Here is a 25,301-nt window from a genome sequence, read left to right as displayed (position 1 = left end):
GCATTTCTGCTCATAGACTGTTTGTTTGGCTGAATTTGATGACTCTTCTCTAGCGGATTATTGCCTCCTAATTAGACAGAGATGACTAGCCAAGGCAGAGGCGGTGTGTGTGTGTGTGTGTGCATGTATGTGTGTATAAATGTATGTCTTTAACTTTATTTCCTCTTTGTGCCAGCACGTGTCTGTTGTAGTGTGTGCAATGGTGTACAATAAAACCTTAGTGAGAAATAAGCTCCTTTGTCAGGCTGTGCATGTGTGTGTGTGTGTGTGTGTGTGTGTGTGTGTGTGTGTGTGTGTGTGTGTGTGTGTGTGTGTGTGTGTGTGTGTGTTTCACCTCAAGTTCTCCTTCCATGCTCAGCCTCAGAGCTCTGAGAAGAATGACAAATGAGGAGCATGTGACATTCTCAGATAGAGGACGCATGAAGCAGCAACACATGGGAATATACCACCCTTAAAAACATGGGGAGCATGGCAATTAGATTGGAAGGGAAGGTGCATGAAAAACAATGAAGGTCGGTGCAGCAGTTTAAAAAAAAGAAAAAAAAGAAAAAAAAAAGAAAGTGGAAGCAGTGGAGATATGGGGCGTGAAATAAAGAGATGGGTAGACAGAGGGAGTGAGAGGGATAGAGGGACGATAGGGAGCGAGGGGTGGGAGCTGATCCCTTTTTAACTGCTGAATGGGCATTTCTGTCCTGCACACAGGCACACACACACAGATGCACATCCTGCCCTGTGACTTTTCTCTGTTAACCACAGAAAATGTCAATAAACAGTTTACCCATCCAAGGCTGCAAAACAAACTGCCTTGGTTGGTTCTTGCTGCCAGTTGGCCACACACACACACACTGTGATATTAATATGATGTGCGAGGCCCTTCTTCTGGCTGAAGTGTGTTTAACAGGTTAGCAGACAGGCTAATGCTCTTCTGCTGAATGAGGCCACTTTGAATTGGCGAGCATAATGAACTTCCAGGGATTAGCCCGAGCCAAACGCACCAGCTTACAGCTATAGTCCCCCTCTCTCTCTGGTCACAGGGGACCTTGGACAAGAATAAACTGGGTTAGGCTTCGACAGCAGTCGGAAGGGGGCTCAGAGCTTCTCCACAAAAAACAAAACAAAACCAAGAGCTGTCAAGTAAATGCTTTCTGTTTACTCACACTGGCGAGTGAAAGAGACGGAAAAGAAAGGAGGAAAAGATAAAGTGGAATAAAAAGTGATCTGCTTGGCTGCTCACTAATTGCTCTATTTCCTTTTTCGCATGTTTGGTCTTTTATCAGACCAGGTTCCTAGTAAAACGGTTGTTCCTATTAGCCTACCTGCGGGTTGTAGTTTGGAAACCACACACTTTATCTGACTAAGTCCCCTATCTTAATTTATTAGAACCATTTAGCTCAAGATTGCTCATTCCTGCACGCCGCCTCTGTTCCAGTGGTTACTCGCGTTTGTGTATTTGTGGCCAAAACAGAAACGCAAATGTTTTCTTCGGTTCTCTGCATGTATGAAAAAAACAGCCTTGTACGTCAGCCTTGCTCCTCCGGCAGACCCCACTTCTCAATATGTTTGTGTTTTCTCCAGCGAGCTCTAAGGGTTGTTTTTTGGGTTGTGTTTTTTTATGGATTTGAAGTCTGCATGAGAACAAATTTCTTTGACATCAATCTCCCGTGCTGTAGCAGAAAAAGGAAAGCAATTTGTCTCTGATCATAAATATTTTGTAGCACGTCTAGAAATATTTTTCTTCTCTTTTCTGTTTTTTTTTTCTTCCTTTCTTTCTTTCTTGAACTTCTACCAAAGGTTGAGGGACTTTTTGGAAGAATAGTGCTTTCTTTAAAAAACTTGTTCTTTTTTTTCGCTGCAGCACATTTTACGACAACACAAGCAGAGCATTAGTAACGAGTCGTTATCCACTTTATTCAGTAAATATTGATTCAGCGAAGAATAAAAGGAACAATCGCATTCTATCATGTAACAATTCAGTTCGGTTAGCCCGACAGAACATGACAGCCGCGGCGGTCCCAGTAGGCTACGAAGAGAGTTAATGCATAGAATTACAGGCAATACTTTTCTCCGAATTTACATTTTTCTGACATTATCTGGAGACGTGCAATTGAATTTGCTGCTGAATGATAGATAACAGGATTAGCATTTTTTTCTCTTTTGCCTTGAGTCTGCAAAGCAAAATGCACTTATTACAAAAAGTGGTGGATGCAAGTTTCTGCAGACAGAACAGAGCGTGACTTGATACCTGCGCAACATAATTTAGTGGCTGGATATTTGAAGAAAACCCTCTCCAGTGGTTGGAGTGTGTCTGACTCTGCACACACACATACACACAGAAGATTTTACCACATTCACGCACCCAGGCTACAGCAGTTTGTGGGAAAAGTAGGGCTGGGGAAAAAAGTATTCCTCTTCCATACAAGGTGTGCCATATATTATTCATTCAAATTTGAATGAAAAACCTGTTCAATATTTATGGGAGAGAAAGTGAACAAAAGCATAAGGCATGCATTTTTGTACGCAGATTTAAACACGGGAGATAGCAGGCTGGTCTAGTGAGCGTGGGGTTGCCTAGTTGTATTTTTTGCATCGTTGGGACTGTGTCCATGCCTGCATACGTGCCCAGCCAGTATACGGCTTTTGTTTTTTGTATTTAGATGCTTGTGTGCTTTTGTTGATATGGGTACACTATATAAAAGTATTTATGCAGATAGGGTGCAGTAAAAGGTATTTCACATTTATAGGGACGTTGCAGGGAGGGGAAGTCTAGTTAATTTTATTTATAAAGTGCTTTTAACAAACAAGGTTTATCTTAAAGTGCTTTACATTTCAGCAAAGGAACACAAGGAAAATGCAAATAAAAGGAAGATGAAAGAGAAACAATCCTTAACAAGAAATAGGGCAGTATAGGAAGGAGGAGGAGGAGGGAAGTACACGAAATAAACCCCACCGCATGCTTTAATATCAATTTACGTGCAGAGTTTATGATAGAGAAGGATGGCCTTTCGGGCTGTGTTGTGGCTGCATGTATGCGGGTGATTGCATGCACGCATGTGTATCTGTTTCTCCCAAGAGCATCTTTGCACGCACAAACAGATGTTTAGCGTCTCTCCTGTGTAGCAGAGGTCAGGCCCCATCTTTTTTCCCCCAGTCTCCTTCCCCCTTCTCGCCCCTTCTCTCCTTTCACGAGCATCTGTTCTCCAGCCACGGCGGTGACACCTGCATCCCCGCAGTATCGCAGAGGAATCAGGTCACCTCGCAAACTGGTTGTCATTACAACGGGAGTTGCAAGCAAGCCGGGTTCCCCTTAAACACACATTCAGGAGAACAAAGAAAGATGCATTTGCATAATGTAGATGCAAAATGCATTCGTCTTCTGATTTGGTTTCTATCTGTCAAAAGTCGTCACCCCCCCCCCCCCCCCCTTCCCTCCCTCCGCCACACACACACACGTGAACAGGCAAATATGAAAGCGGAAGAACAGACAGGAGAGTTCAGCACATCCACACTTCTCCCTTCCTCTCGCACGCTGTTTCTTTTCTTATCAAATCCAAGAGAAGATGACATATGGAGGAGGGCAAGTGTGATCACGCAGCTTGACAAAGCAGTTGCTTTTTTGTTGTTTTCACCCCACACATATGTGTGTGCACGTGCTCCAAACTTTGATCAATTGGAGAAAGACGACGCACCAAGTAAACAGTCTCATGTATCTCCATACTCAGTAATGATGAAAGTCTGATGCGTGGCATCGATGAATGAAATAGCAAACGAAGTCGTAAAGCTGCGTGAAGCATAAATGACGTGCAGGTTTTGCACTGTCATGATATGTAATTTTTTAAGCAGCTGGCAACAAAAAAAGTATGTTAAGATCTCCTGTACCGTATAGTATGTGGTTTATTGATTTTCCCGTGCAAACCCACACACAAGCACGATGAAGATGGGCTCAAATCCCCCACTGATTCATGGAAAGAGGGAGAGGGGGAGGGGGAGAGAACTGTGATGTGTGAATGGGTGTTCTCGTCTGAGTCATCCGGGTTTGTTTTTCAGCTCTCTCACTCAACAGTCCATTAGCTCATTGTTGGAAGGGCTGGTATTGGATTCTAGCTGACATGTTCCCCCAAGTCTGAGAGCAAGAGATGAGGGAGCACGCTGTGCTGAGTGCTCTAATATTGCTCACACGCATCTTTTTGCTACTTGGGGGGAAAAAGAAAACTGGAGAGAAAACGTAAAAGTGAGACAAGGAGAGAGAGGAGTGGATAAAAATGAAGATGGACAAAATGGAGAAAAACGTGAATCAAAATGTAAGAAGATGATTATCAAATTCCACGTATCTGTTGAGCTGGAATTTCCTTCTCAAATAAGTTATCGACCGTTTGGAAAACATGAGACCTACTCCGAACCAAATGATTGCAGAGGCAAAAGTAGTACATAATGGAATGATAATGAAGTTATTTGCAAGCTGAAGAGCTTTGCTTTTGACATACTGCGAAATAATCACCAAATATCAAATAACATTTCTGTTCTACTTTTGGGTTTGTAGCATTTTGGAACCGAGTCCTTGATCCCTTTGATCTGAGACTCTATTTTCACACAGAAGTGTGTTTCTTAAATTCGTCTCTGTGCTTGTTTTCTTCCAGGGGCTGCCAACCACCAGAGTCAGACCACGCTACGACCTCCACTGCCCCCTCCACACAACCACCACACTTTGTCCCACCAGTCTGCCAACAGCCTGAACAGAAACACCCTGAGAGGCGGACGAAACCCCATTCACGCACCCGCTCCGGGGACGGGAGATGGTCCGACCACCCCTGAGTCTGTCCAGTTACAAGACAGCTGGGTGCTTAACAGTAACGTGCCGCTGGAGACCAGGTCAGAGTATATATTTTCTGTTTTGTTTTGGATTGTTTTTCTGTTGACGGGTTTACCTGACGCTGATATCTGGAGCCACTTACAGTAAGCACAGCAGTTGAATAAGCCTTGAGTAATCAATAGTGAGGAATGAAAGGTCAGATCCATTCAGCAACATTTCTGTAAGCTCAGTGTGGCGGTGTCAGACAGAAATGTTAGAAGAGAAAGAAAGAAGCTGTGGTGTATTTGGCCATGATGTAAAATAACAACTATTCACTCACTAGGACTACCACAAAACGTGTTACACTAAAAATGAAAGAATACTTAAGAACTTAAAAAGGAAGGAAATTAGGGAACTGGGAACAAATCAATGGAAGGTCTTGGCAGACTAGCAAAAAAAATATTAGACTTCATGGGCCATGGACACTTTTCAAACTATGTCCTCTTGAAATAAATGGTGCTGTAACCTAAGTGATGAAGTGACTATTTAGTAAGCTGCTGTGGCTGACAAGCTAACTGGTAACAGAGTGTCTTAATAACACTGGCTATCTCTAGCCAGTAATAAGCTGTCGAAGCTTTTTTGCCGTGGCAACTGCTGGTAAGCTTTTGGGAGCCTTTTAAATAGTCTGTGTTTAACTGTGAGTTAATGATACGGCAGCCCTGAGAGGTCAAACACACTGGAGCTTAAGAAAAAAACACAATGGAAATATAAAATGACACATTGGAAGTATAAAAAAACAAAATCTCACAAAACACAACAGAAGCGTTTCTGGGGACACAATAACGTGACGGATCAGCGGAAGTGAAAGGAAGCAAAGCATGCAAAGGACTGCAATGAGACATGCTTACAGGAAGCGGAGGATGTGTAGGGTAGTGTGTGTTTGCGTCACATAGAGCAGCGGTCCCCAACCTTTTTTGCGCCACGGACCGGTTTATGTCCAACAATATTTTCACAAACCAGCCTTTAAGGTGTTGCGGATAAATACAACAAAATAAAACCAGTACTGGTACCAAAAAAGGAAGATTTATTCATAACACAGGGGAAAAGACCCAGGAAAACAGAGTTAATTATAAATCGATAAAAAAAATGACGATAATAAGCCCCAAAATCTGTAAATATTTATTATTTAAATATTTGCGTTCTTGTGTAAGAACAGAGACAATTAATATTAATTAATTAATAATAATTTGCTTAGGCTCCAGCTTAGTGGTTATTAGCAAATTATTAGCAACATTCCACTTAACCATTCATCAGCTGCTTTTTCTTGAAATCTACATATAAATAAATCAAAAACTTTTGTATTTTTTAAAATATTTTGGACCAATAACAACAACAAAAAAAATCTACCCATCCCAGCTTTAAAATGAAAGGTCCACTTTGACATCGCCATTCCTTTAAAGGTCAGCAAAGCTTTTAACACCGAAAAGTGGAAAAGTAAAATGTAGACACTTCTCCAGCTGTAACACAAACCTATCACAGTCAGAATATTCATTAACTCCAGTCTACAAAGCTGTGTTCACCAAGCCTAAAAAGAATCCACGTTTTAAAACGTGATCTAAGCCTGCGAAATTTCATTACAAACTCCACCTCAGAGCGCTGTACAAACTACTCTGCCTTCACAAGTGAAACCACTTATTGCAATTGCACTGGAATTAACCGACCCTGTATTTGCTCTTAAAATGCTGCTTTGATCTTTGTCCCTTGTTATTTTTTGTTATTTAACACCCACCTAACACCAATTTATTTTTTAATTCAACAAATCACTGATTGTCTCCGCCATGATGAGTTTGTATATTTAGCATTCTTGTTATAAATGTTATGGAACCCTGAGATATGGATATCAGTTCATAGGCACTGTGAGAGTGGAGCACCTGCATGAATTGTCTGAATAATAAAGTTCAGCTAATTGTCTCTTAAACGTTCATAATTAGGTCCATAATATGTTGCACAAAGATACAATTTCTGTATTTTTTCCTCTTTTATACCAACACAATGGATTTTAAGTCAAATATATGATCAAAGTGCACACTAGCAAGGGTTTTACAACGTTTCGCATTAACTTTGAGACATTTTCAGTCCCAGAAATAATTGTGTGTTTGTGACAAACATCATCATGACCAGACAAGTCCTGTTCTCTTACAGACATAATAGCTGAATGTTGAATTTGCATTTTATAGTTTTGTCACTATCAACAGATATCAGTGCAAATATGGTTGCCATGATTAGGTTGAACAAAACAAAATGAACCTATCAAAGAGATAGGAACAACTTTAGGAGTGGCCAAATCAACAGTTTGGTACATCTGGCACCAAAAAGGCCTGGGAGACCACAAGTACAGTGCACAATCACAGAATTATTTCCATGATTAAGAAAAAAAAAAGGTGTAAAACTCTGATTATACTCAAGAAGAAGAAGACCAGATGAGCCAGAAAACAGCTCAGGTACACCCGTAACATGGATAATGACCCATATACAGGAAAAGTCTTCAATGGCAAAGTCAGTCGTTTGTTCTCAGCCAAAAAGAGAATTCTCTTGATCTTAATAAGTATTGAAATTGAATTCAAAGAGACCCACGCAACAGAAGGTGGCTGCAAGAGCATCTCAGTGGAGGACACACAGCATTTATGTGCCGTCCACAGTTCTAAACTTCAAGCAGTCACTGACTGCAAAGGATTTCCATCCAAGTAGTAATAACTATGCTTGTATTTAAAATTGTTAGTTTCTCAGTTTGAGCCTCTGAAAATGGGGGACTGTGTTTAAAAATTACTGTCATTCCTAAGCAGTTAATGCAAAATGTTTGTAAAAGCCCCAGAATTAAAATTGAAAGTCTGCACTTTAATCGCTTATTGATTGTATGCTTTAAAAACCCATTGTGGTGACGTACAGAAGCAAAACTACAAAATGTGTCTCTTTGTCCAAGGAATTATGGACCTAACTGTATCTGCACTGTTTTAGTTCCCAAAGCAACCACGATCTCACACATTTCCATTATTTCTAAACCAGTATATGAACCTTTAAATGAAAAGCCAATGGCTCCAGGCTGTGATTCATAAAAGTGTGCTGCTCAGTTTCCTTCTCTACCTCATCCCCAAACAGGACGCCTTACAAAAGAGTATTATGCATGCAACCTGGAGTGAAGAAGCAGGAAATACAAACCTTTTCACACACTCTACACATGTGGGGGAGGGGGGGAGGGGGGGGGGGTCAGTACACAAAGAACACTTACCAGGAAAACAGAGCATTCATGCAGGGTATTACTATTCATGAAGCATGGCAGTGAGAGGGAGACTGCCTGCATGCTTGTTCGCATGCGCGTGGTCAGTCTCCGAGCATTTACTCTGCAAGCTGTACTTGTGTTTCTCCTGCTGGGTGCTGAGGCTTCCAGCACTGATGGGCCTGGATAAACTCCCCAGAGCGTTGGACCTGTGCAGTATTTATGAGGCCTGGCTATGTTTAATTCATCCCCACTGATCTCAGGTCTATGCTCAACCTGTGCTCACACATTGTGCTTGTATGCATGATGGGTAGGAACAAGAATACGTACACCTTTAAAAAGAAGCTGTTTCAACTGGCAGTTTCTTCTTCTAGGCCTGCGTTGTTATGTTGACGTGACTGGCACAACATCACTCGAGATGAAGGACGATTTGTTTTTCTTGCAATTTCTGATCCAGTGATGTAGGATGAAAATAAAATCTATTTAAAGTTATAAATCCTTTATAACTTTATAAATCCTGACTGCTATCTTTGCAGATTTGAAGCGTCTCACACACACACGCCCACACTGTTGAGGCCTCTACAGTGCCAGTATTTGGTCATGTTCAGGTGGTGGGGTTTGGCATGGCTCAGAGCCTGTCGCTGTGAATGGAGCCCAGAGCAGCACAGAGAGTATTCCAGCTCCACCCTCCAGCCCAGATTGGGCCCTCCTCTCCAGTCCAGGCTATGGTGGAGGCTGGGTGTGCTGGCTTGAGCTGCTGGAGTTGCTGGAGCTCGTGATTGGGACGGAGCCAGCCAGGCAGAGCCAGCGAGTCACACCATCCCTGTGCTGGCAGAGCCTGTCCTCCATCTCATTATAACCTGCAGCTATAGGAAATGATGAGCAACCTGTTCATGTGAGGGGAGGGAGTGTATGTGTGTACGCTTGTGTGTGTATTTGCATCCAAGCATGTGTTTGTTTTTTGTTTTTTTAAAATCAGACTGCTCCCCACTGTAATCATATGTAAATCTTGGCATTTGTTGTCCACTCATTATGCATTGTGTGTGTGTGTATGTGTGTGTGTGTGTGTGTGTGTGTGTGTGTGTGTGTGCGTGCGTGCGTGCGTGCGTGCGTGTGTGCGTGCACATGCGTTTTGGCTTGACCCGACAGTGTGACAGCGGTGAGAGGATGAAGATTGATCACCTAAGAACACCCCAGGGCTTGGATGACTGGCAGAGACAGAGAGAGATAGAAACAGACGAGGGGGGCAGGGGGGGGCGGTTATATAGCAAAGAAATATAAGTCAGGAGAGTGGGAGGTGAGAGGGCGGGGGAATGTGGAAAGGAATGGTTTACGGTAGAGGAGGGAGAGATAAAGAAGGAGAGAGAGGGAGAGAAATGAAGAGAGGTGGTGATTGAAGGAGATTGTTTTGGGGAGTGTGTGTGAGAGATAGAAAGGCAGAAGAGGGAGATTGAGGCCCGCAGAACATGGATACATTTACCCGTGTGAGATAAATGACTATAGATGGCTGGTGCCGCTGCGTGTGCGTGTGAATGAGAAACACAGAGACAGAATACATTTCTCTGTGTGAATGCGACCGCATGTGTGTGCTCGTGTGTGTGTGTGCGCACGATTTGTGTGAAAGCATAGGGGCTCCCTCTGAGCCCCTATGGGTGGCTCATGCCAGGTTCAATCTCCGTGATCTCGGGATATTCCCTTGCACCCCGGCACGCTCCTCTGTGGGCCACAACCCTGGGGGGTGGCGGAATAAGATCACTGAGAGGGATGCGGCATCTCAATTTATCTGGAAGGAGCTGGAAAGGAAGGGGTGGACGTTACTACCGGTTACTTTCAAATGCATTACTGTGGGGACAGATACAAAGATGTTACCTGTTGGAACAACAACCGGTGAAGAAGAAGGAGGAGAGGCAGTATATCTGTTCCTAAATGATATATTGTAGGCACTACTGTAACAGGCACCGCTGTGTAACATCAGGTTTATTAATGACATGACCTCGTATTCATACATTAAAGCTACAAACTCAGTAATTTTTTAATGTTATTTAGCAAAAACAAAAATGTTGTACTTCTAAATATACATTGATTAGTGTGTAATTACATCGTCCAACAAAATGACACATTCTCATACATAATCCATTAAAATACATAGGAGCATGCACCAGTTTGTTATTCCCCCAACATATTTGTTGGTCTTCCTCTTCACCTCAATGACAAGAACATATGCATAACATACTCATTAATTTCCAATATTGTCACAGTTACTTATTGTCAGCAGATTAGACAAACGACCATCTCCAGACAAAAGTCTGCTAAACAACAGCAGCAGCTGGTTATAAGCTAGCGTTATACCAGCTAATGTTATGCTCAAGTGTCCTAAAAATCACACTTTTAATCTGATAAACAAGTTTGATGTTTTATGACTTTTATCACTGAGTGTCCGAGTCCACTTCAAAGATAGTTTCACTAATGCTGGCCAACAGAAGCTAATAGCGGCTAACAGAAGCTAATAGCAGCTAACAGCAGCAAAAACAACAGCGCTTATCAACAGAAACGTTCAGCATATCCTAAGCAAGAAACAACTGTAATGTGATTGCCAAATTTTATACAGCAATGCATTACATTACTGCATTGCTGAAAAATTTTATGTGATTACAGTAATGCAATGATAATGAATTGCAAACACGTTCCACCCAACACTAGTAGTGCCATTTTACCCACAGAAGTTACCTCCTGCTGGCCATTAGAAAGAATGCAGTTTTAAGAGGCTAGAGGCTAAGTCCAGTTTTATGTAAAGTCAATGAATCAATGCCTAACTGGCTTCATTTAAAAAGGATCTCTCAAATGTTCCTTTAACAGAATTAAAAAATGGATAAAATCCCAGTACAGCGCCTAGTTTGCAAGGAAAAAAGAAAAATCTAAGATATATACATAATCTGCCTGGATTTTGCTTTTTATGAACATTAGAACTCTGAATTTTCCCCTCATCTGCACAACAATAAGCAAATGAATCCCAGTCTACTGTATCCATCTGCACACAATTTTTTCCTACGATCGTAGCAGGTAGCAATACTCACGACTCCGTCCTTGAGCATCTTCCTCTCCCTGGGCTCTTTGTTTCATTCTCAGATCTGACTGTTTTTCAGTCACCCCCATACCGTGTAGACCCCCGTTAATTGTTCTCTACATCTGATGATGACTCTGAAAGTGCTATGCTAAGCAACCGCATGTTTGTGAGAGCTGAGAATATGAAGAGCGTGCGTGTGTGCGGGCATGCAAAAAGCTTGTGTGTGTTTGTTCGCTCAAGGGGAATGCGAGCTTTGACTTCCTGCTAATTACCCAGCATGCTCTCTGTTCTGTGGTTAATTGTCCAGGTCCTCTTTTTCTCTCAATGGGGAGCGGGGTTGGAACGGAGTGAAAACACATCTTCTCATCTTCTCTCTGTCTTCTAATCTATAGCCTTTATCTCCATTGTCTATCCTTCCCCTCTTGTGTCACTGTTTGTTCCGCAAGGATGAAAATTAAACACTCGGTAGCACATACGGGGCAATCTCATGAAAGAATAACCACATAAATTTATATTTTACTGCGCGTGGGTGGGCGCCTGTGTGTGAGCCCGGGTAAATGTGTGTCAGTGTGTGAGTCAGTTTTGACTAATGTTCTGTATGGATGTGTGTTGCATATATAAGACAGAATGCATGACAGCGAGGTAGCGGTGGTTAAGGGAATCTCTGTCAGCTCTCTCTAATTATGTGTGACATTTCCACGCTGGACCCCTGTCAAAAACCCTACAATAGGCACACACAAAAGCACAAACACAAATACAAGCGTACACACGCACACACCCCAGCCTAATGATACAGAGTTGTGATTGCCGGCTGCCTGCTATGATAGAACCCCTCCATAGTCCTCAGCAACATAAATCAATGTCAATTACCTCCCCAGAGCACATTAGACACTTTCCATTCCTACTCGTAATTAGTATGGCCCATAGACATATTCCCATCCCACACCAAGCTCACAGCGGAGCTTCTGCACACAAACAACAAAGCCAGGGAATGAAATGATTTCACTGCTTAAGTTCAAACACATACCAGCACATCGAATCATACGCTTCGTGTGACACAGAATACAAACAGTTCAGCAGCTCACCCTCTCCTTGTGCTCACACGTGCATTATTTCAGTATCACCATTAATTACCGCTGGCCTTGCCATCACAGTGAGTCAGCAGCTGTGAAAATGAATTGAAACGAGCACATGAGCCGCTTGACCTTGGACGGCGCGCGTGTGTGTTTGAGCATATATGCATGCATGCCAGAGCATATAGGTTTATGCAATGCATAACAATGTGTTGATGTTGGTGAGAGTGAGAATGTGGTATTTTTAGACAATAACCTCTTTTTTTCTTTGGGTGTCATCGCCTCGTGGTCTTTCAGCCTCTATCTGTCTTCAGCTTTTTTCTCTCTCTTTTGCCTATTTTTTTTTTTCCTGGAGTCACAGGCCATACCTGACAGCTAAAAGAGAGGAACAGGGAGAGAAGCAATGGAAGAGGGAAAAAATCCAGCAAGATAGCAGTCCAACAATCAGTGGCTTAAAATGATGAGAGAGAAAGAGAGAGACAAAGCACAGACTGGCTGAATAATTGATAGAGAGTGGAACAGCGCTCCCAAACTAAATCTTCATGCTCTGAGCACGTCACCTGGTTTTGCCAACTGTTTTCAGATGAGCGGACATGCTGTCATGAAACAGCAGCGATCAAAAGGATAGAAGACCACAAAGTGCAGTGAAACACCTTTTTAAACAGATCATCCAGTCCAGTAACAGTGGTGGGTTATTACTGGTCCCATTAGACTAGTCTGAAAAGAAGAGAGAGCAGGCTGCAGAAGAAAGAGGACAACTCAGACACACATCTGTGCAGGAATGAGTCATTTGTCATGGTGTGGAGGTAGAGAGAAAGCACGAGGCTGGGGACTTGGAATCTGCTTTACTCCAGCTTGTCAAAGAGAAACCCGGCAACCTTCTCAGTTTTTCGTGTTTTGTTCGACCGCATATGAAAGATAGACGGTCATGATGTTGCCCACTGATTTGTGGACTACTTCTGGCATTTTAGCCATCATTATCTTGGACTTTTGAAACCCCATGTGACCATATTTAAACTACAGGGTAGAGCTTTTGGTTTATCCATTATTCACCATTATATTAACTGGGATCAATTCAATTCAACTTTATTTATACAGTGCCAAATCACAACGACAGTCACCTCAAGGCACTTTACATTGTAAGGTAGACCCTACAATAATACATACAGAGAAAAAAAAAATCATATAAAAATCATCACTTTGGTGACATTGTGAAGGAAAAACTCCCTTTTAACAGGAAGAAACCTCCGGCAGAAGCAGGCTCAGGGAGGGGCGGGACCATCTGCTGTGACCGGTTGGGGTGAGAGAAGGAAGACAGGATAAAGACATGCTGTGGAAGAGAGACAGAGATTAATAACAAGTATGACTCAGTGCTGAGAGGTCTATTAACACATAGTGAGTGAGAAAGGTGACTGAAGAAGAAATACTGGTAATGGTTAGCAAAAAAAACAGGTGAAAACCAAGGATACTGTATGCATACAGTAGCACCGATCTTAGCTAAAGCTACCCTTTATTTATTTATTTTGCTGTATTGACGAAGACTTAAAACCAGTGAATGAGACCATAAAGTCACCAGAAAATGTTTTCTGAGCTGATAAGTCAAGTGGGTCATCGGGTAATTTTCTCATGGGCATCTTATATACACTCAGATATTCTTCTTTTAAAAATTATTTCAACATTATTACAGCAGCGTGGGATCATCTTGACAGAGAAAAGGCACAAAAGGCAGCCAACATCTAAAGAAGAGCTTTGAATGTCCTTCAAGAAGCCCGGGGAACTATTCCTGAAAACTTCTTAAAGAAATGTCAAGAAAGGTTGTCTAAGAGAGTTCATGCTGTGATGAAGAATAAAGGTGGTCATATACAGATCTTCAAGCTTGTTAGATATGCGCAAACTCTGTTTTTGCCTTATATGCTCTGTTTTAATTTATATTTGCATCTGTTTCCTATTTTACTAGTAAAACATCCAGAAATTAGGGGTTCAAGACTGGTTGGTTTGGGGTTTTTTCATGATTTATAAAGACTTAGTAGTAATTTGGTAGTAATTAGTTCCACCTCTTCATAATGCATTCCACCAAGTCACTGCTTAGTCCTGTGAATCTGGCCTGATTAGGCAGGAGATAAAATTAGAAGTCAGATTTTAAACAAACCCCTGGCTTTGCCAAACATTTAGGAAGAGAAAAACATACAAATTGTAAAATAATTACCCAAATCCTAAACTGTTGGCTTGTTTACTCCCCATCCTATTGTCTCGCCACTTTTTTGGCCTGTCAGAGTAATTATTTTTTGTGAGGATAATGTTATCCTAACAGAGAAGTTATGGAAATAGTTTAGCATTTGTAATAATCCAAAATTATCCATTAATCATGACAGAATGCTGAAAACCCAGACTCTAGGCCTCACACTGCATTTAGATGAAGTGACGGCCAAAAATTGTTTCCTCCCTTTGCAGAAATATCTGTGTGGCCAAGGTTCATTATTCACAAGATAAAAGTAGGAGAGCATTCAGAGAGCATCTTCATATGTGCACACAAACACAGTAGCAAACACACAAACAAGCAAGTTCCACAAAAAGCTGGCACAAAAAGACTTTATTTTTCTGTTCAGTCATCTCTGAGGCAGTGGAGTGACCTTCTCTCCTCTGATAGATCACACTCACCTCACCTGAGGGCTTTGTTCTGTCATACCACCTGAGGTCTGCGTAGGGGCTGTGTGTGTGCATGCGTGCCACAAAAGATGTCACAAAGGTTTCACTGAAGTTCTTCTTCTTCAAGTGCAGTCTTTCTCCTTGCTATGGCGAAAGTGTTCTTTCAAGGTCAGATAACAAAAGAAAATCCGAAAGAAGAAAGGGACTTTTTTTTGTAGGAGGGGAACGAGGGAAGACATGATTATAGGAATAAAAAAGGGGGAGAAAGAAGAGGAATATTGGAGTGGTAGTGGAAAAGAAAAGATAAGACAAGAAATAGGAAAAGCAGCTGGGGTAGGGGGAGCAGCGAAAGAGTGAGCGGGTGAGCAGGTGCAGTGATAGCAGAGGATAATGGGTAATATGAGCAAAGGGATGATGGTTCAAATCCCCCTTTTATCCTCTCTCTGAGCTCTGACCCTACCTGGACAATGAGGACAGCAAAAGGGGGATGGCAGTGATCCTCTCCAGCCATTAAGGGCAGAAACAAGGCAAATTATAAGTGGGGTGAACAGAGGAGAAGCGAAGCCACAGAAGAAGGAAAAAAACAGGGCAGAGCAGGTGGAGGTTAAAAAGAGACCTCTGACTGGAACAGCACTGAATTGGAGACACAATCAGTTCAAGGATGTTAAAACCCATATGGCAGGAAGGGTTCATCGGAAAGTAAATTGGACAGAAGCTTGCACATATGCCCTGTCATCCAGACGGTGATTAGGTTATAGTTTGGTGTGTTTGCACTCAAGCAGAGCTTGTTTTAACCACTTACTTTATAAAGCGTCTTTCTGTGTGTGCTGACTTTTCTTTTTTTCACCCCTTTTTCTCATCTTCAGGCATTTTTTGTTCAAGACGTCGTCAGGGACCACCCCTCTCTTCAGTAGCTCCTCCCCCGGATACCCCCTGACCTCGGGAACAGTGTATTCTCCACCGCCTCGCCTGCTACCCAGAAACACCTTCTCCCGCTCAGCCTTCAAACTAAAGAAGCCGTCCAAGTACTGCAGCTGGAAATGTGCCGCGGTGACAGCCATCGCAGCCGCTGCCTTGCTGGCCATCCTGCTGTCTTACTTCATTGGTAAGTGAAAGCATTTTTATGAAAAGGGTTAACCAGATTTTATTTTATTTTTTGTCTATATATACACCCCTGAACAAATACAAGCTCAGTCGACACACTGTGTCGCATTGACCTAAAATGCATAAACCTCCCACACCTCCACGACAAAGTGTCAAGTTAGTAGCCCCTGCCTGTAAAACACAAAGCAGATTCAGAAGGTGTGAGCTTTGCCACTTCAGTCGACTGCTGCACTGTCAAAATCAACCCCAGCTGGAGCCTCGGCCTCCAGTCAGCATCAGTGCACAGGCAGTTAGAGGGGCAGAAAGATACACAAACCGCAGCATACTGCGGCTGTTTCTGCAAGCAGGTATCAGTCAAGGTAGGAATCCTAACAGACCCAGCAGGAAAGTGGATGTTTTTCACTGATCTGAAGCCAACGTGCAATAGTCATACTTTAAGGAATGGCAGATACTCAGAGGAGAGCACTTACCCAGCACATCAGGAAGAGATTCTGATGGGCTGTCTACCGGCGAATCTGTGTGAAGAGAAGGGAGGAAAAAAATACAAAACATTGCTTAGAGTGTGTGTGTGGGAGTGTGTGTGTGGGTGTGGATTTTATTCCTTCTTGACCTCATTCACTGGACAAAAGAATGCAGACCTATGCATCTGTGTGTGTGTGTGTGTGTGTGTGTGTGTGTGTGTGTGTGTGTGTGTGTGTGTGTGTGTGTGTGTGTGTGTGTTTGAGGGAGAGAGGAAGACAATAGAAGGAGGAGGAACAGAAAATGAGGAAATGTAATTATGTATGAATGTGCATGTTTGTGTGTTTGTCTACTTCACTGTGTTAGTGTGTGTGCAAGAAGGCAGATGTGCCACTGAGCCCCTGATTGGCCTCTTACCCAAGAGACCAGAGTCAACAGATGGGGGGAAGAGTGGCATCAGCAGAAATAACAACCCTCTCTACATATATTATTAAGATCATTTTTTTCTTTATTTATAAATATATTTATCCAAACGTGACCACATCGATCTAACCGTCCATAGTGAGTTTGTGATATATGCACCCATATGTGTGTCGTATGCATCCTGGCCTACCGAATTTCATGCATGTGCACTCCAATCTGTGCATGTGTCAGTATTTGTGTGATTTGTGTAACCCCCGTGGAGTGCCCTTGACAATAGTGTGTCCTCCAGAGCAGATCAAGGCCTCTTGCCGAGGGCACACAGTAAGATCCATTCTCTCCTGAGCTTTACACGGTCACACTGCAGTAGACAGCCACATATGGAGCCACAAAACAAAAGCCGGGAGAAGGACGAAGGACGGCAACCGCTGCCCTCATACCCCCTAACCCCCCCGAAATCCTCTCCATATATGTACTCAAGGGCACTGGAGCGCAGAAAGGACCAAAGACCTCCCGTTATTCATCTTTTACTCGAAGCGCAGAGCTCACCTGGGGCTTTAATGACACAAATATTTGTTTTCTTCAGAACATATAATTGTTAAATGAACATCTAATTGGGGACATAAATCAAAACACATTTGTTTTAAAGAATAATTTTTGCTTCTACCTTTCTTTTTTTCATACCACTCCATCAGTAATTTTTGGGTACCTGCAGACACATAAAGCTTTCTAACCTGTCTTAATAATAGGTACTTTTAGATTGTAAGCTATATTATAAAAGATTTTTCTTTTTTATTATTGGTGTATTTACAGCACAAAAGAGCAAGCTATCCAGATACCCTGTCAGTATACTGTATAATATTGCATTTTTAATGGAATTGCATGATTAAGGGGAAATAGAGTGTAATATTTTTCCCTCTAAGCCCCACTTTCTGTATATTTTTCAGTTTAGTTTTATTATATGCCAAATAGTGTGTGTGTGTGTGTGTGTGTGTGTGTGTGTGTGTGTGTGTGTGTGTGTGTGTGTGTGTGTGTGTGCTTCACCACCAAACTTAATTGTCCAACTGGCTATAATTCAGTAAGCTGAAACAAAGCTGAAATGATACTTTATTGTTATTATTACTATTGCTAACTGTGGCCCCTTTTCAGCTGTTGTAAGGAAATGTTTTTGCTCCGGTGTTTTTTCTACGCTGAACAAAGCTGTAGCAGTGCTGCCAAGCCTGAAACCCTTGTGTTTACCATGCTTTTTGTAGCGTTAATCGTGCAGCGAGTTCACTACTCATAAGGGGGATTTTGTACTACCTTGTTTGTGTGTTATGTGTGCGTGGGGCCCAGCGCTCACTGTGGGGATTGTGCAGAGCACCCAGAGCCATGCAGCGTGAAGAGGACCCCTCTGAGGCGTCCGCCCAGGAGCCCACTCATAAATTACACCAAGACACATGTGCCTGAACAGCACTTTTCATTTTTTGTGCTGGTTGGCGTGTGTGTGTGAGAACTCCTAACTTCTCCGTGTGTGTCTGAGAGTGTGCTGGCTTTCAAATGATTTGCCTTTCCTTCTTTTTTCTTTATTCAGACTTCACATGAATATTAAGAAGAAAAAAAATTGCTTGACAATCTTCCAGAAACTCAGGAGCGCACATGTGTGTGCCAATTGAGGACGACATCTTCAGAAAAAACATGACTTTGCATGTTTCAGGAGCACAGCTGACTCGCTGTGTCTCTGTGAAGCTTATTTACTGTGTCCTACTGTTAGAATGAAGCCTTGGGGATGAGATAAACATACACACGTAGCATGAAAAAAGCGTTTGGAGCTGCGAGTCATTATTTGTGTCTGTGTGAGTTCGAGGGAGTTTATTTGTAAGGGAGGACAGAAAGCGTTTTTTTTTCCCTCTTCAAACTCCAGCGGAGTATGGCCTCCTCTTTATGTGTGAAGGAATGACTGAACGGATGGAGGGAGGAGGATAAACGAGAGTGCTTGTTCTTCATTCCCCTGGCGTCTTGTTTGCTTGCTCCGCATGGAGCACCTGAGCCAAAGGAGAGGTGGTTGCTAGGATACAGGTGAGCGGTTGGCATACAGGAGAGAAGACAGGTCCATCATTGTGAATGGCAACCTGGAGAGAACGAGATAGAGAGGGGTGAGAGAAGAAGAAAAAAAAGGAACGGGGTGGAATGGAGTTGGTGCACAGGGGGCAGAGGGGAACATAAAGGGGAAAGAAAAAGGAGGGATAGATCAGTGGAGAGACAGAGGAGAGGAGGGCTGATATGTCACTGTCAGCACTGTAAGGTGTGAGATTGGTTGATGGGGGGGCGCGGGTGAGGTTGTTTGCGCTGCTGAGGAAAGTAGAGGAGATGAGGAGGAGGAGTGACAAGACAGCCAGGTGTGGAGAGAAGAAACTGAAGGGAGGCAGAAGGGGGAGAGATGAAGGAGAGCGTGGCCTCCTGAGGGCTCTGTCACCTGGAATATCTGCGGGACTAATGTCTCCTAATTGATCACAGCGAGCAGAGAACAGAGGGAGTGTGACAGAGGACAGAGAGAGGCTGTGAAGGACAAGGGGTGACGAAAAAGAGAAGTTAGAGAGGATTAAAAAAAGAGGGATGTAAACCTCTGAGAGCAAAAACATCCAGCAAGGGGGGTAAAACAGATAGAAATGCGCTGTAGTGAGGAATGAGAGGAGAGCCTGGCTTGATGGATGAGAAATCGAGGTCGTGTCAAACTGCTTGCGCCCAGGTGGACTGTTTTCATACACACATGCACAGGTGTGCCCTTGACTGCAATGAGTAAACTTGCTAGCGGGCGCTTGTGTCACCTTTGCAGGGGTGTTTGGCGCCGATGTGTGCGCATGTGCATCTGCGGAATTTGTCAGGCGACGTGGCATAATCCACATGGTATTGTCACCACTAATGAGTAAGGGCGCACATACGCACGCACAGGCGCGCGCACACACACGATGTATTTTTAGTCTTACTCTCAGCTCCCCTGTCTGTTGATTCAACAGAACCACACTCCACACACACACACACACACACACACAGTGGCACTGTCATCGAGCGTGACCTTCATGCCTCCGAGCCGACCACTTTCCATCCATCACCCCTGTCTTCCTGTTCCAGAGTGATCACAATCGCTTACTGCCCATTCTTCCCGATTACAAGTGTCTCACTACAGTGCATTCATATCCCTGCTCCTTTACATAATCACATGTTAATGATTTTACTGTTCTGCCAATTGAACAGTTTCTGGACTAGAAATACAACATTAGTTCTTCGTCCCTTTCCTTATCAATCATCTTTAGAGCCTTTATATTAATTTTAAGCTCCCAGCCTTGTGTGGATGGGAGGTACTACTGTGCTACTCTTCTGAGAAAGAAAAAAAGATTCAAAAAAAGTACCTAATTACACTTTTTGATATACATGATATACAAAAGTCTACTCTTAACAGGCTAAATGATTGATGTTTTAAAAAGTATTCATTATGTCATATTAAAAATAAGCAAAGATCGTAAAAGCATACAAGAAAAGGAGCAATTTTTTCCTAACTTGATCGTCCTTTACGCAAGAACAACTTCTATAGTGCATGCTTGTTTTCCCAAGTAGTTATATGCCAAAGTTTGTATTTATTTGAATAAGACTGCTTCTTTTATGAGTAAGTATAAAAGCAAGTCAAGACAGTCAAGTGAATAGTTGTGTTGGCCATGCAGGTCTCGCAATGTGGCTGCTTTCCAAACGCACCTCCTTGACCCCAAAGTCCCCTCTCACATTGCATGTGGCTTCCCTTCTGCTGATCTGAGGTGGAACAGCTAGAGGTCAGGATGTGTCACTCATGCCAGCGTAGGCGTCTGTGTGTGCATTTAATGTGTGTGTGTGCGGAGGTGAAGATGCAATTGGGCATATGGTGAATGCAGGAACCTGGGCATAAGGATCAGACGTGGAGTGTGTGTCCGCAGCAGCAGGGCCTGTCGGACTGATAAAGGTTAGGATCTTACCACACGTTGCCAGTCCAGAAAATGGGCAGGGCATGGCCAGGACCAGGCACAAGGTGCTATACCATCTGCACCAGAGGGATACATGGGTCAATGCACTGGTAAAGGTAATGCAAAGCAGGGAGCAGGAGTTGTTTAAGTGGTGACATCGATGTTCTTCCTTTGACTTGAGCTTCGGTACATGCTTTAAAGGAAATAATACCCATGTGTGCATGAACTGAGGATTTGCATCCTCACTGATGTCACTGCTGAGCGATGGTCATACCGTCTCGTGCATTAGTGTGCACGAGCTCATTTCATTCATTTATTTCCTCATTCATTTATTCATTAGTGCGGGTCTTATCGGGGCCTCAATCGTTAGTCCAATTAGGCCTATGGTGCTTCACTGGTACTGTGTTGGAAACAGGAGATGGATGAAGGCAAAGCGAAAAGAAATTGCTGTCCTCCCTTTTTTTTAGCCTCTCGCTCCGTCTCTCATTTTCTTTCGGTTTCTCCGTCTCTTGGCCTCCACAGCGAACTCTTTTCTCTGTCTTTCGTCCTCACTCATTCTCTCCCACTCTCTGATCTGTGATAAGATAGCATAGTTCCTCATATCCTGTTTCTAATACAGATCGATGAGAGGGAAAGGAGCGAGGTAGGAAGGGAGGGATGAGACGAGGCAGAGTGGGTTGATGTTGCTGGGGGGAGTAAAGCGGCGGGGGGGTCAGGGTAGAGATATCTGAAGAGGAAATGAGGATTCAGAAAGGAGGACATCACTCAGATTCACATCTCTTTTCATTTAACCAATCACACACGTGCACGCGCACCCACACGCGCGCCGGGCGGCTACGTCTGCGCCGGGCCGTCTCAATATTTCGGTGCCAATAAAGAAACCATTTTCAGCTGTGTGATTGAGTGAGTTGCCGTTTCTCTCGGCTAGACACAGCCGTGCAGGTAGGAGCTGCCAGCAACTCGCATAACCTTTTGTGTTGCAGTCAATTACAGTTCAGTTGCATCAGCTGGGTGAGAAGGTCCCGTCGGGGGTTGCAGCGTGCATGCGCGCTTGTTGTTAATACCATGCAATTTTCAGCATGCATACGCAGATACACACTCAGAAGCAGACAAATTGTGTCTCTCAGTGTATATGACCCCCAAGGGCAGCAGCCAACCGCCGCCCCCGTTCCTCTGTCTGAGGCTCTAAATGATCTCAGCAAGCAGCGCCTTCAAAACTTAGCCAAGAGAGAAGGCTGCTTTATTTATAGATTACATAAGTGGATACTGTGTGGTAAATTCTGAGAAAACGTCCCAAATGGCCTGAATATTGAGAACCTGAGGCGGCATGCTGCTCTTTTCCTCAGTCTCTTCAATATTAGCAGCACTGCACCTCTGTGCCGCAGAGGTACAGACGCCTCTTTTTTTTCTCAGGTGGCTCCTTTTTTTGCATGTATGTTTTAGGAGTGTGCAAGGTGGGGAAAGCAGAGGGGGGTAGAAAGGCTCCTAAACCAATTAAAAGGCAGACTAAGGATGGTGGGGTGAGTTGGGGGGGAGGTGGTCTACAATTACTGCCCTAATTAAGGTCAGAGTTGTTAATTTAGTGGTGAATTAAAACGGTTAATATGCATTTATGGCCAGGGGAGAAGGCGAAATGGGGGGAGAAAAAAAAGTGTTGCCACCGACCAGGGCTTGTGTTCTTTGTGCAATTTTGGTTGCGTTGCGTGCGATTGCATGCGACAACATGCGACAACATGCGACAACATGTGACAACATGCGAGAGGCCGTTCTCCGGCTTCTGAGCAATTAGGAGCATCGCAAATGGTTCAGCGGGGATACACTGGCTTTTAAGCAGGCAATGATAAGGTTGAGTTGAGACAGAAAAGGGTGAGAGACATAAGAGCATAGAGAGAGAAAGAGGGGTGGGGAGAGGATTTGAACATTTGGAACATGTTCCAGAGAACAGAATGATGATGATACAATATTTTCCAGTCAGGGGACACTCGCTGCAAAGTCACCTTTCTCCATCTCTGCCTCGCTCTTTATTTTCCTTCTCTTTCCTTCTCTCATCCAGAAATCCATTTACACCCTTTAACTCTGAGATATATAAATATTTCCCAAAACATGCGCATGTGCGTTGTATTTCTGCCTGATTGCCCGTGTTGTGAACCACTTACTGTCAAAGGATGAATCACCACCATCCTTTTTTTTTTTTTTTACCCAACCAGTCAATGAATACGGGGCCACTTATCCCTTAAATCTTTTCTTCTCCTCACTTGCCATCTTCTTCCCCCTTCCTCACTTTATCCGTGGGGGCCTTTATTCATCTTTTCCTCCCTTTTTTTCTGCAACATCATGTGTAGCCTGTTTCTCTGCTCCTCTTTTTTATATTTCCTCAGGGGATTTCATGTGTTCTTTAATATTCTCTCAGTCCTCGCTGTCCTCCAGTATTCTCTCTGTTCCCCCCATGCCTCTCCTCCTCCGTGCTGAGGTTTGGCACAATTTCTCTAAGAGCTCCTGACCGCTGCCCCCTCTCCGAGCCCGGCCACCACCTCTCCCTTTTCATCTCTCTTGTTTCTCCGTCCATCATCCTCCGTCCTTTTTTTTTTTTTTTTGTCATCACATGATCACGTTTTGTTTTCTTCAGACGCTGTTCTTTGCAGATGATACTGGCAAGCACTTTGCCTGTCTGAATTATGCATCGAGATTACATAAAAACCTCACGGAGCAACTGATCTATTTTTAATCTGACTCGTTTGCTTGTTAAACCTGCTTCTCTGTGATCTTTTCTATGTGTGCGTATATGCAGTGTGTGTGTGTGTCTGTCAAATTGAACATGAGTGAGAAGACGGAGATTAAAAAGAAAAACAGCCCAAGTCTGACTATCGCTCTTGTTCTTCCCAAGTCTGTCAGTCGGATCTGATTCAGATAGGCTTTATTGGCATGGTATTTAATAAAGCCTTCCAATCCAGTTTGAAAACAGTAATTATGGCAATTATGATCAGAAAAGAAAATGCTTAAAATTATGGCAACACAAAGCTAAATACATCAATTTCAGCAGTTTCATTTCAGCTAAAATTACACCCTAACAAACTTAGAAGTGTTGTTGAAATAAGGGATGGCACTTGTAAAGAGAATGATAACAAGTGTCTCTCTTTGTCTTTCTTTCTTTCTTTCTTTTGCAAGTCTCTCCTGCTCTGTGTCTTGCTGCAAAAGAATCCTGTTGACAAATTGTTGGCTTTTGCGCTTCTGTCACTAAGGAGTAAGTGTGCCATCTATTGGTCAGCTTTCCACAACCACCCACAGAAGAAGAAGATGAAGAAGGGGGAAAAAAACAAGACAGGAAAAACAAATTTGAGAAAAGTGTGCACCAACCCTCACCGACACAATGATGAGACACACACAGTAAGCTAACTATAGGGCTGTCTGCTATGTGTGTTCTTGGGGATGACCTAGATTGAGAGTGCCGTCACAATAGACTCACAATTGCTTACTGTCTCCAGATGGTTCAATAGGCAAGCTTTCAATCGACTGCTCCCTCTGATACCATCTTTGCGCGCACCTGTGTGTGTGTGCGTGTGTGTGTGGATGCATGTCTGCATTATCTACAAGAAGGGACAGGCAGAGATAAGACGAAACGAAAGAAGAAAAAAGAGGAATTAAAAGGAAAAGTAGGAGAGAAATGAAGGTCAGCCCAATGAAAGAGGAGAGGGCAAGAGTTGGTGTAGCAGGGGAAAGAGAAAGGGGTGGGAGCACTCTTTTTGCTTCTCCCAATCCATCTCTTGTTTTCTATACCCCCACGCCCCCACCACCACCCTCACACATGAAAAATAAAAAAGAGCTGACAGTGGAGGCCGGGCAGCAGCCAAAGGTGTCAGCGCTTTCTTTCGACCAGGAGCGAGGGAGGGAGGAAAGAGGGGAATAGCAGAAGCATAAAAAGGAAGAAACAAAGAAGCAGGGTGAGAGAAAAAGAGCGACGGGACACTTTAGGGGGTGAGAATGAGTCTGCCCCGGCAGCGAATCCTAAAGGCGCATCCCCTTCCCTCTGTAACTTTTACACCCCTGTGTGTGCAAACGCTCGGCAAGCACAGATAGAATTTGACAAGAAGGAAATTGATTCCCGGGCTTCAGATTCAGGTGTTGTGAGGCTTCTGCGGTGGGGATAAGGCCGACGCTGAGAAGCGTGCGATAGCGCCTACGTAATGCATTGGACTCGATCACAGATTCGTGCTGCGTGTATCATCAAAGCTCACATCACAGTATTCACGTATACGCGGGAAAATGCTGGTGCATTCCGCCGTTAACATTAACGTTATCTTCGATATTCAGACGCGAGCAGGCGATTCGTCTCCGTTTTTTTCTCCCCACTACAAAGATTCTTTGAAGGCATTAAAGAGATCAAAACAAATCATTTACAACAAACAGAAAACATACCTGTCACCAAATAAATCGCTGAACTTTTGCAGTACGTTCTTTCTGTTTCCTTTTTTTCTTTCAGTTTTTTTGGGGGGAGGAGGGGGAGTTG

The 25,301-nt window shown here is 43.4% G+C and overlaps 1 protein-coding gene across 6 annotated transcripts in view; it reads left to right on the top strand.

Moving 5' to 3' along the window:
- The window catches only part of tenm2a (teneurin transmembrane protein 2a), a 106,241-nt gene that overhangs the window by 45,780 nt on the left and 35,160 nt on the right, over positions 1 to 25,301 (top strand). For all 6 annotated transcript variants that reach the window (XM_080287728.1, XM_026188705.2, XM_080287724.1 and 3 more), the window contains 2 exons: positions 4,635 to 4,866; positions 15,710 to 15,948. In XM_080287728.1, the coding sequence (XP_080143854.1) occupies positions 4,635 to 4,866; positions 15,710 to 15,948 (471 nt within the window). The remainder of the gene's footprint in view (positions 1 to 4,634; positions 4,867 to 15,709; positions 15,949 to 25,301) is intronic.

This window comes from Astatotilapia calliptera, chromosome 2, assembly GCF_964374335.1.
Source record: "Astatotilapia calliptera chromosome 2, fAstCal68.1, whole genome shotgun sequence".
NCBI lineage: Eukaryota > Metazoa > Chordata > Actinopteri > Cichliformes > Cichlidae > Astatotilapia > Astatotilapia calliptera.
This window is presented reverse-complemented; position numbering and strand designations above follow the sequence as displayed.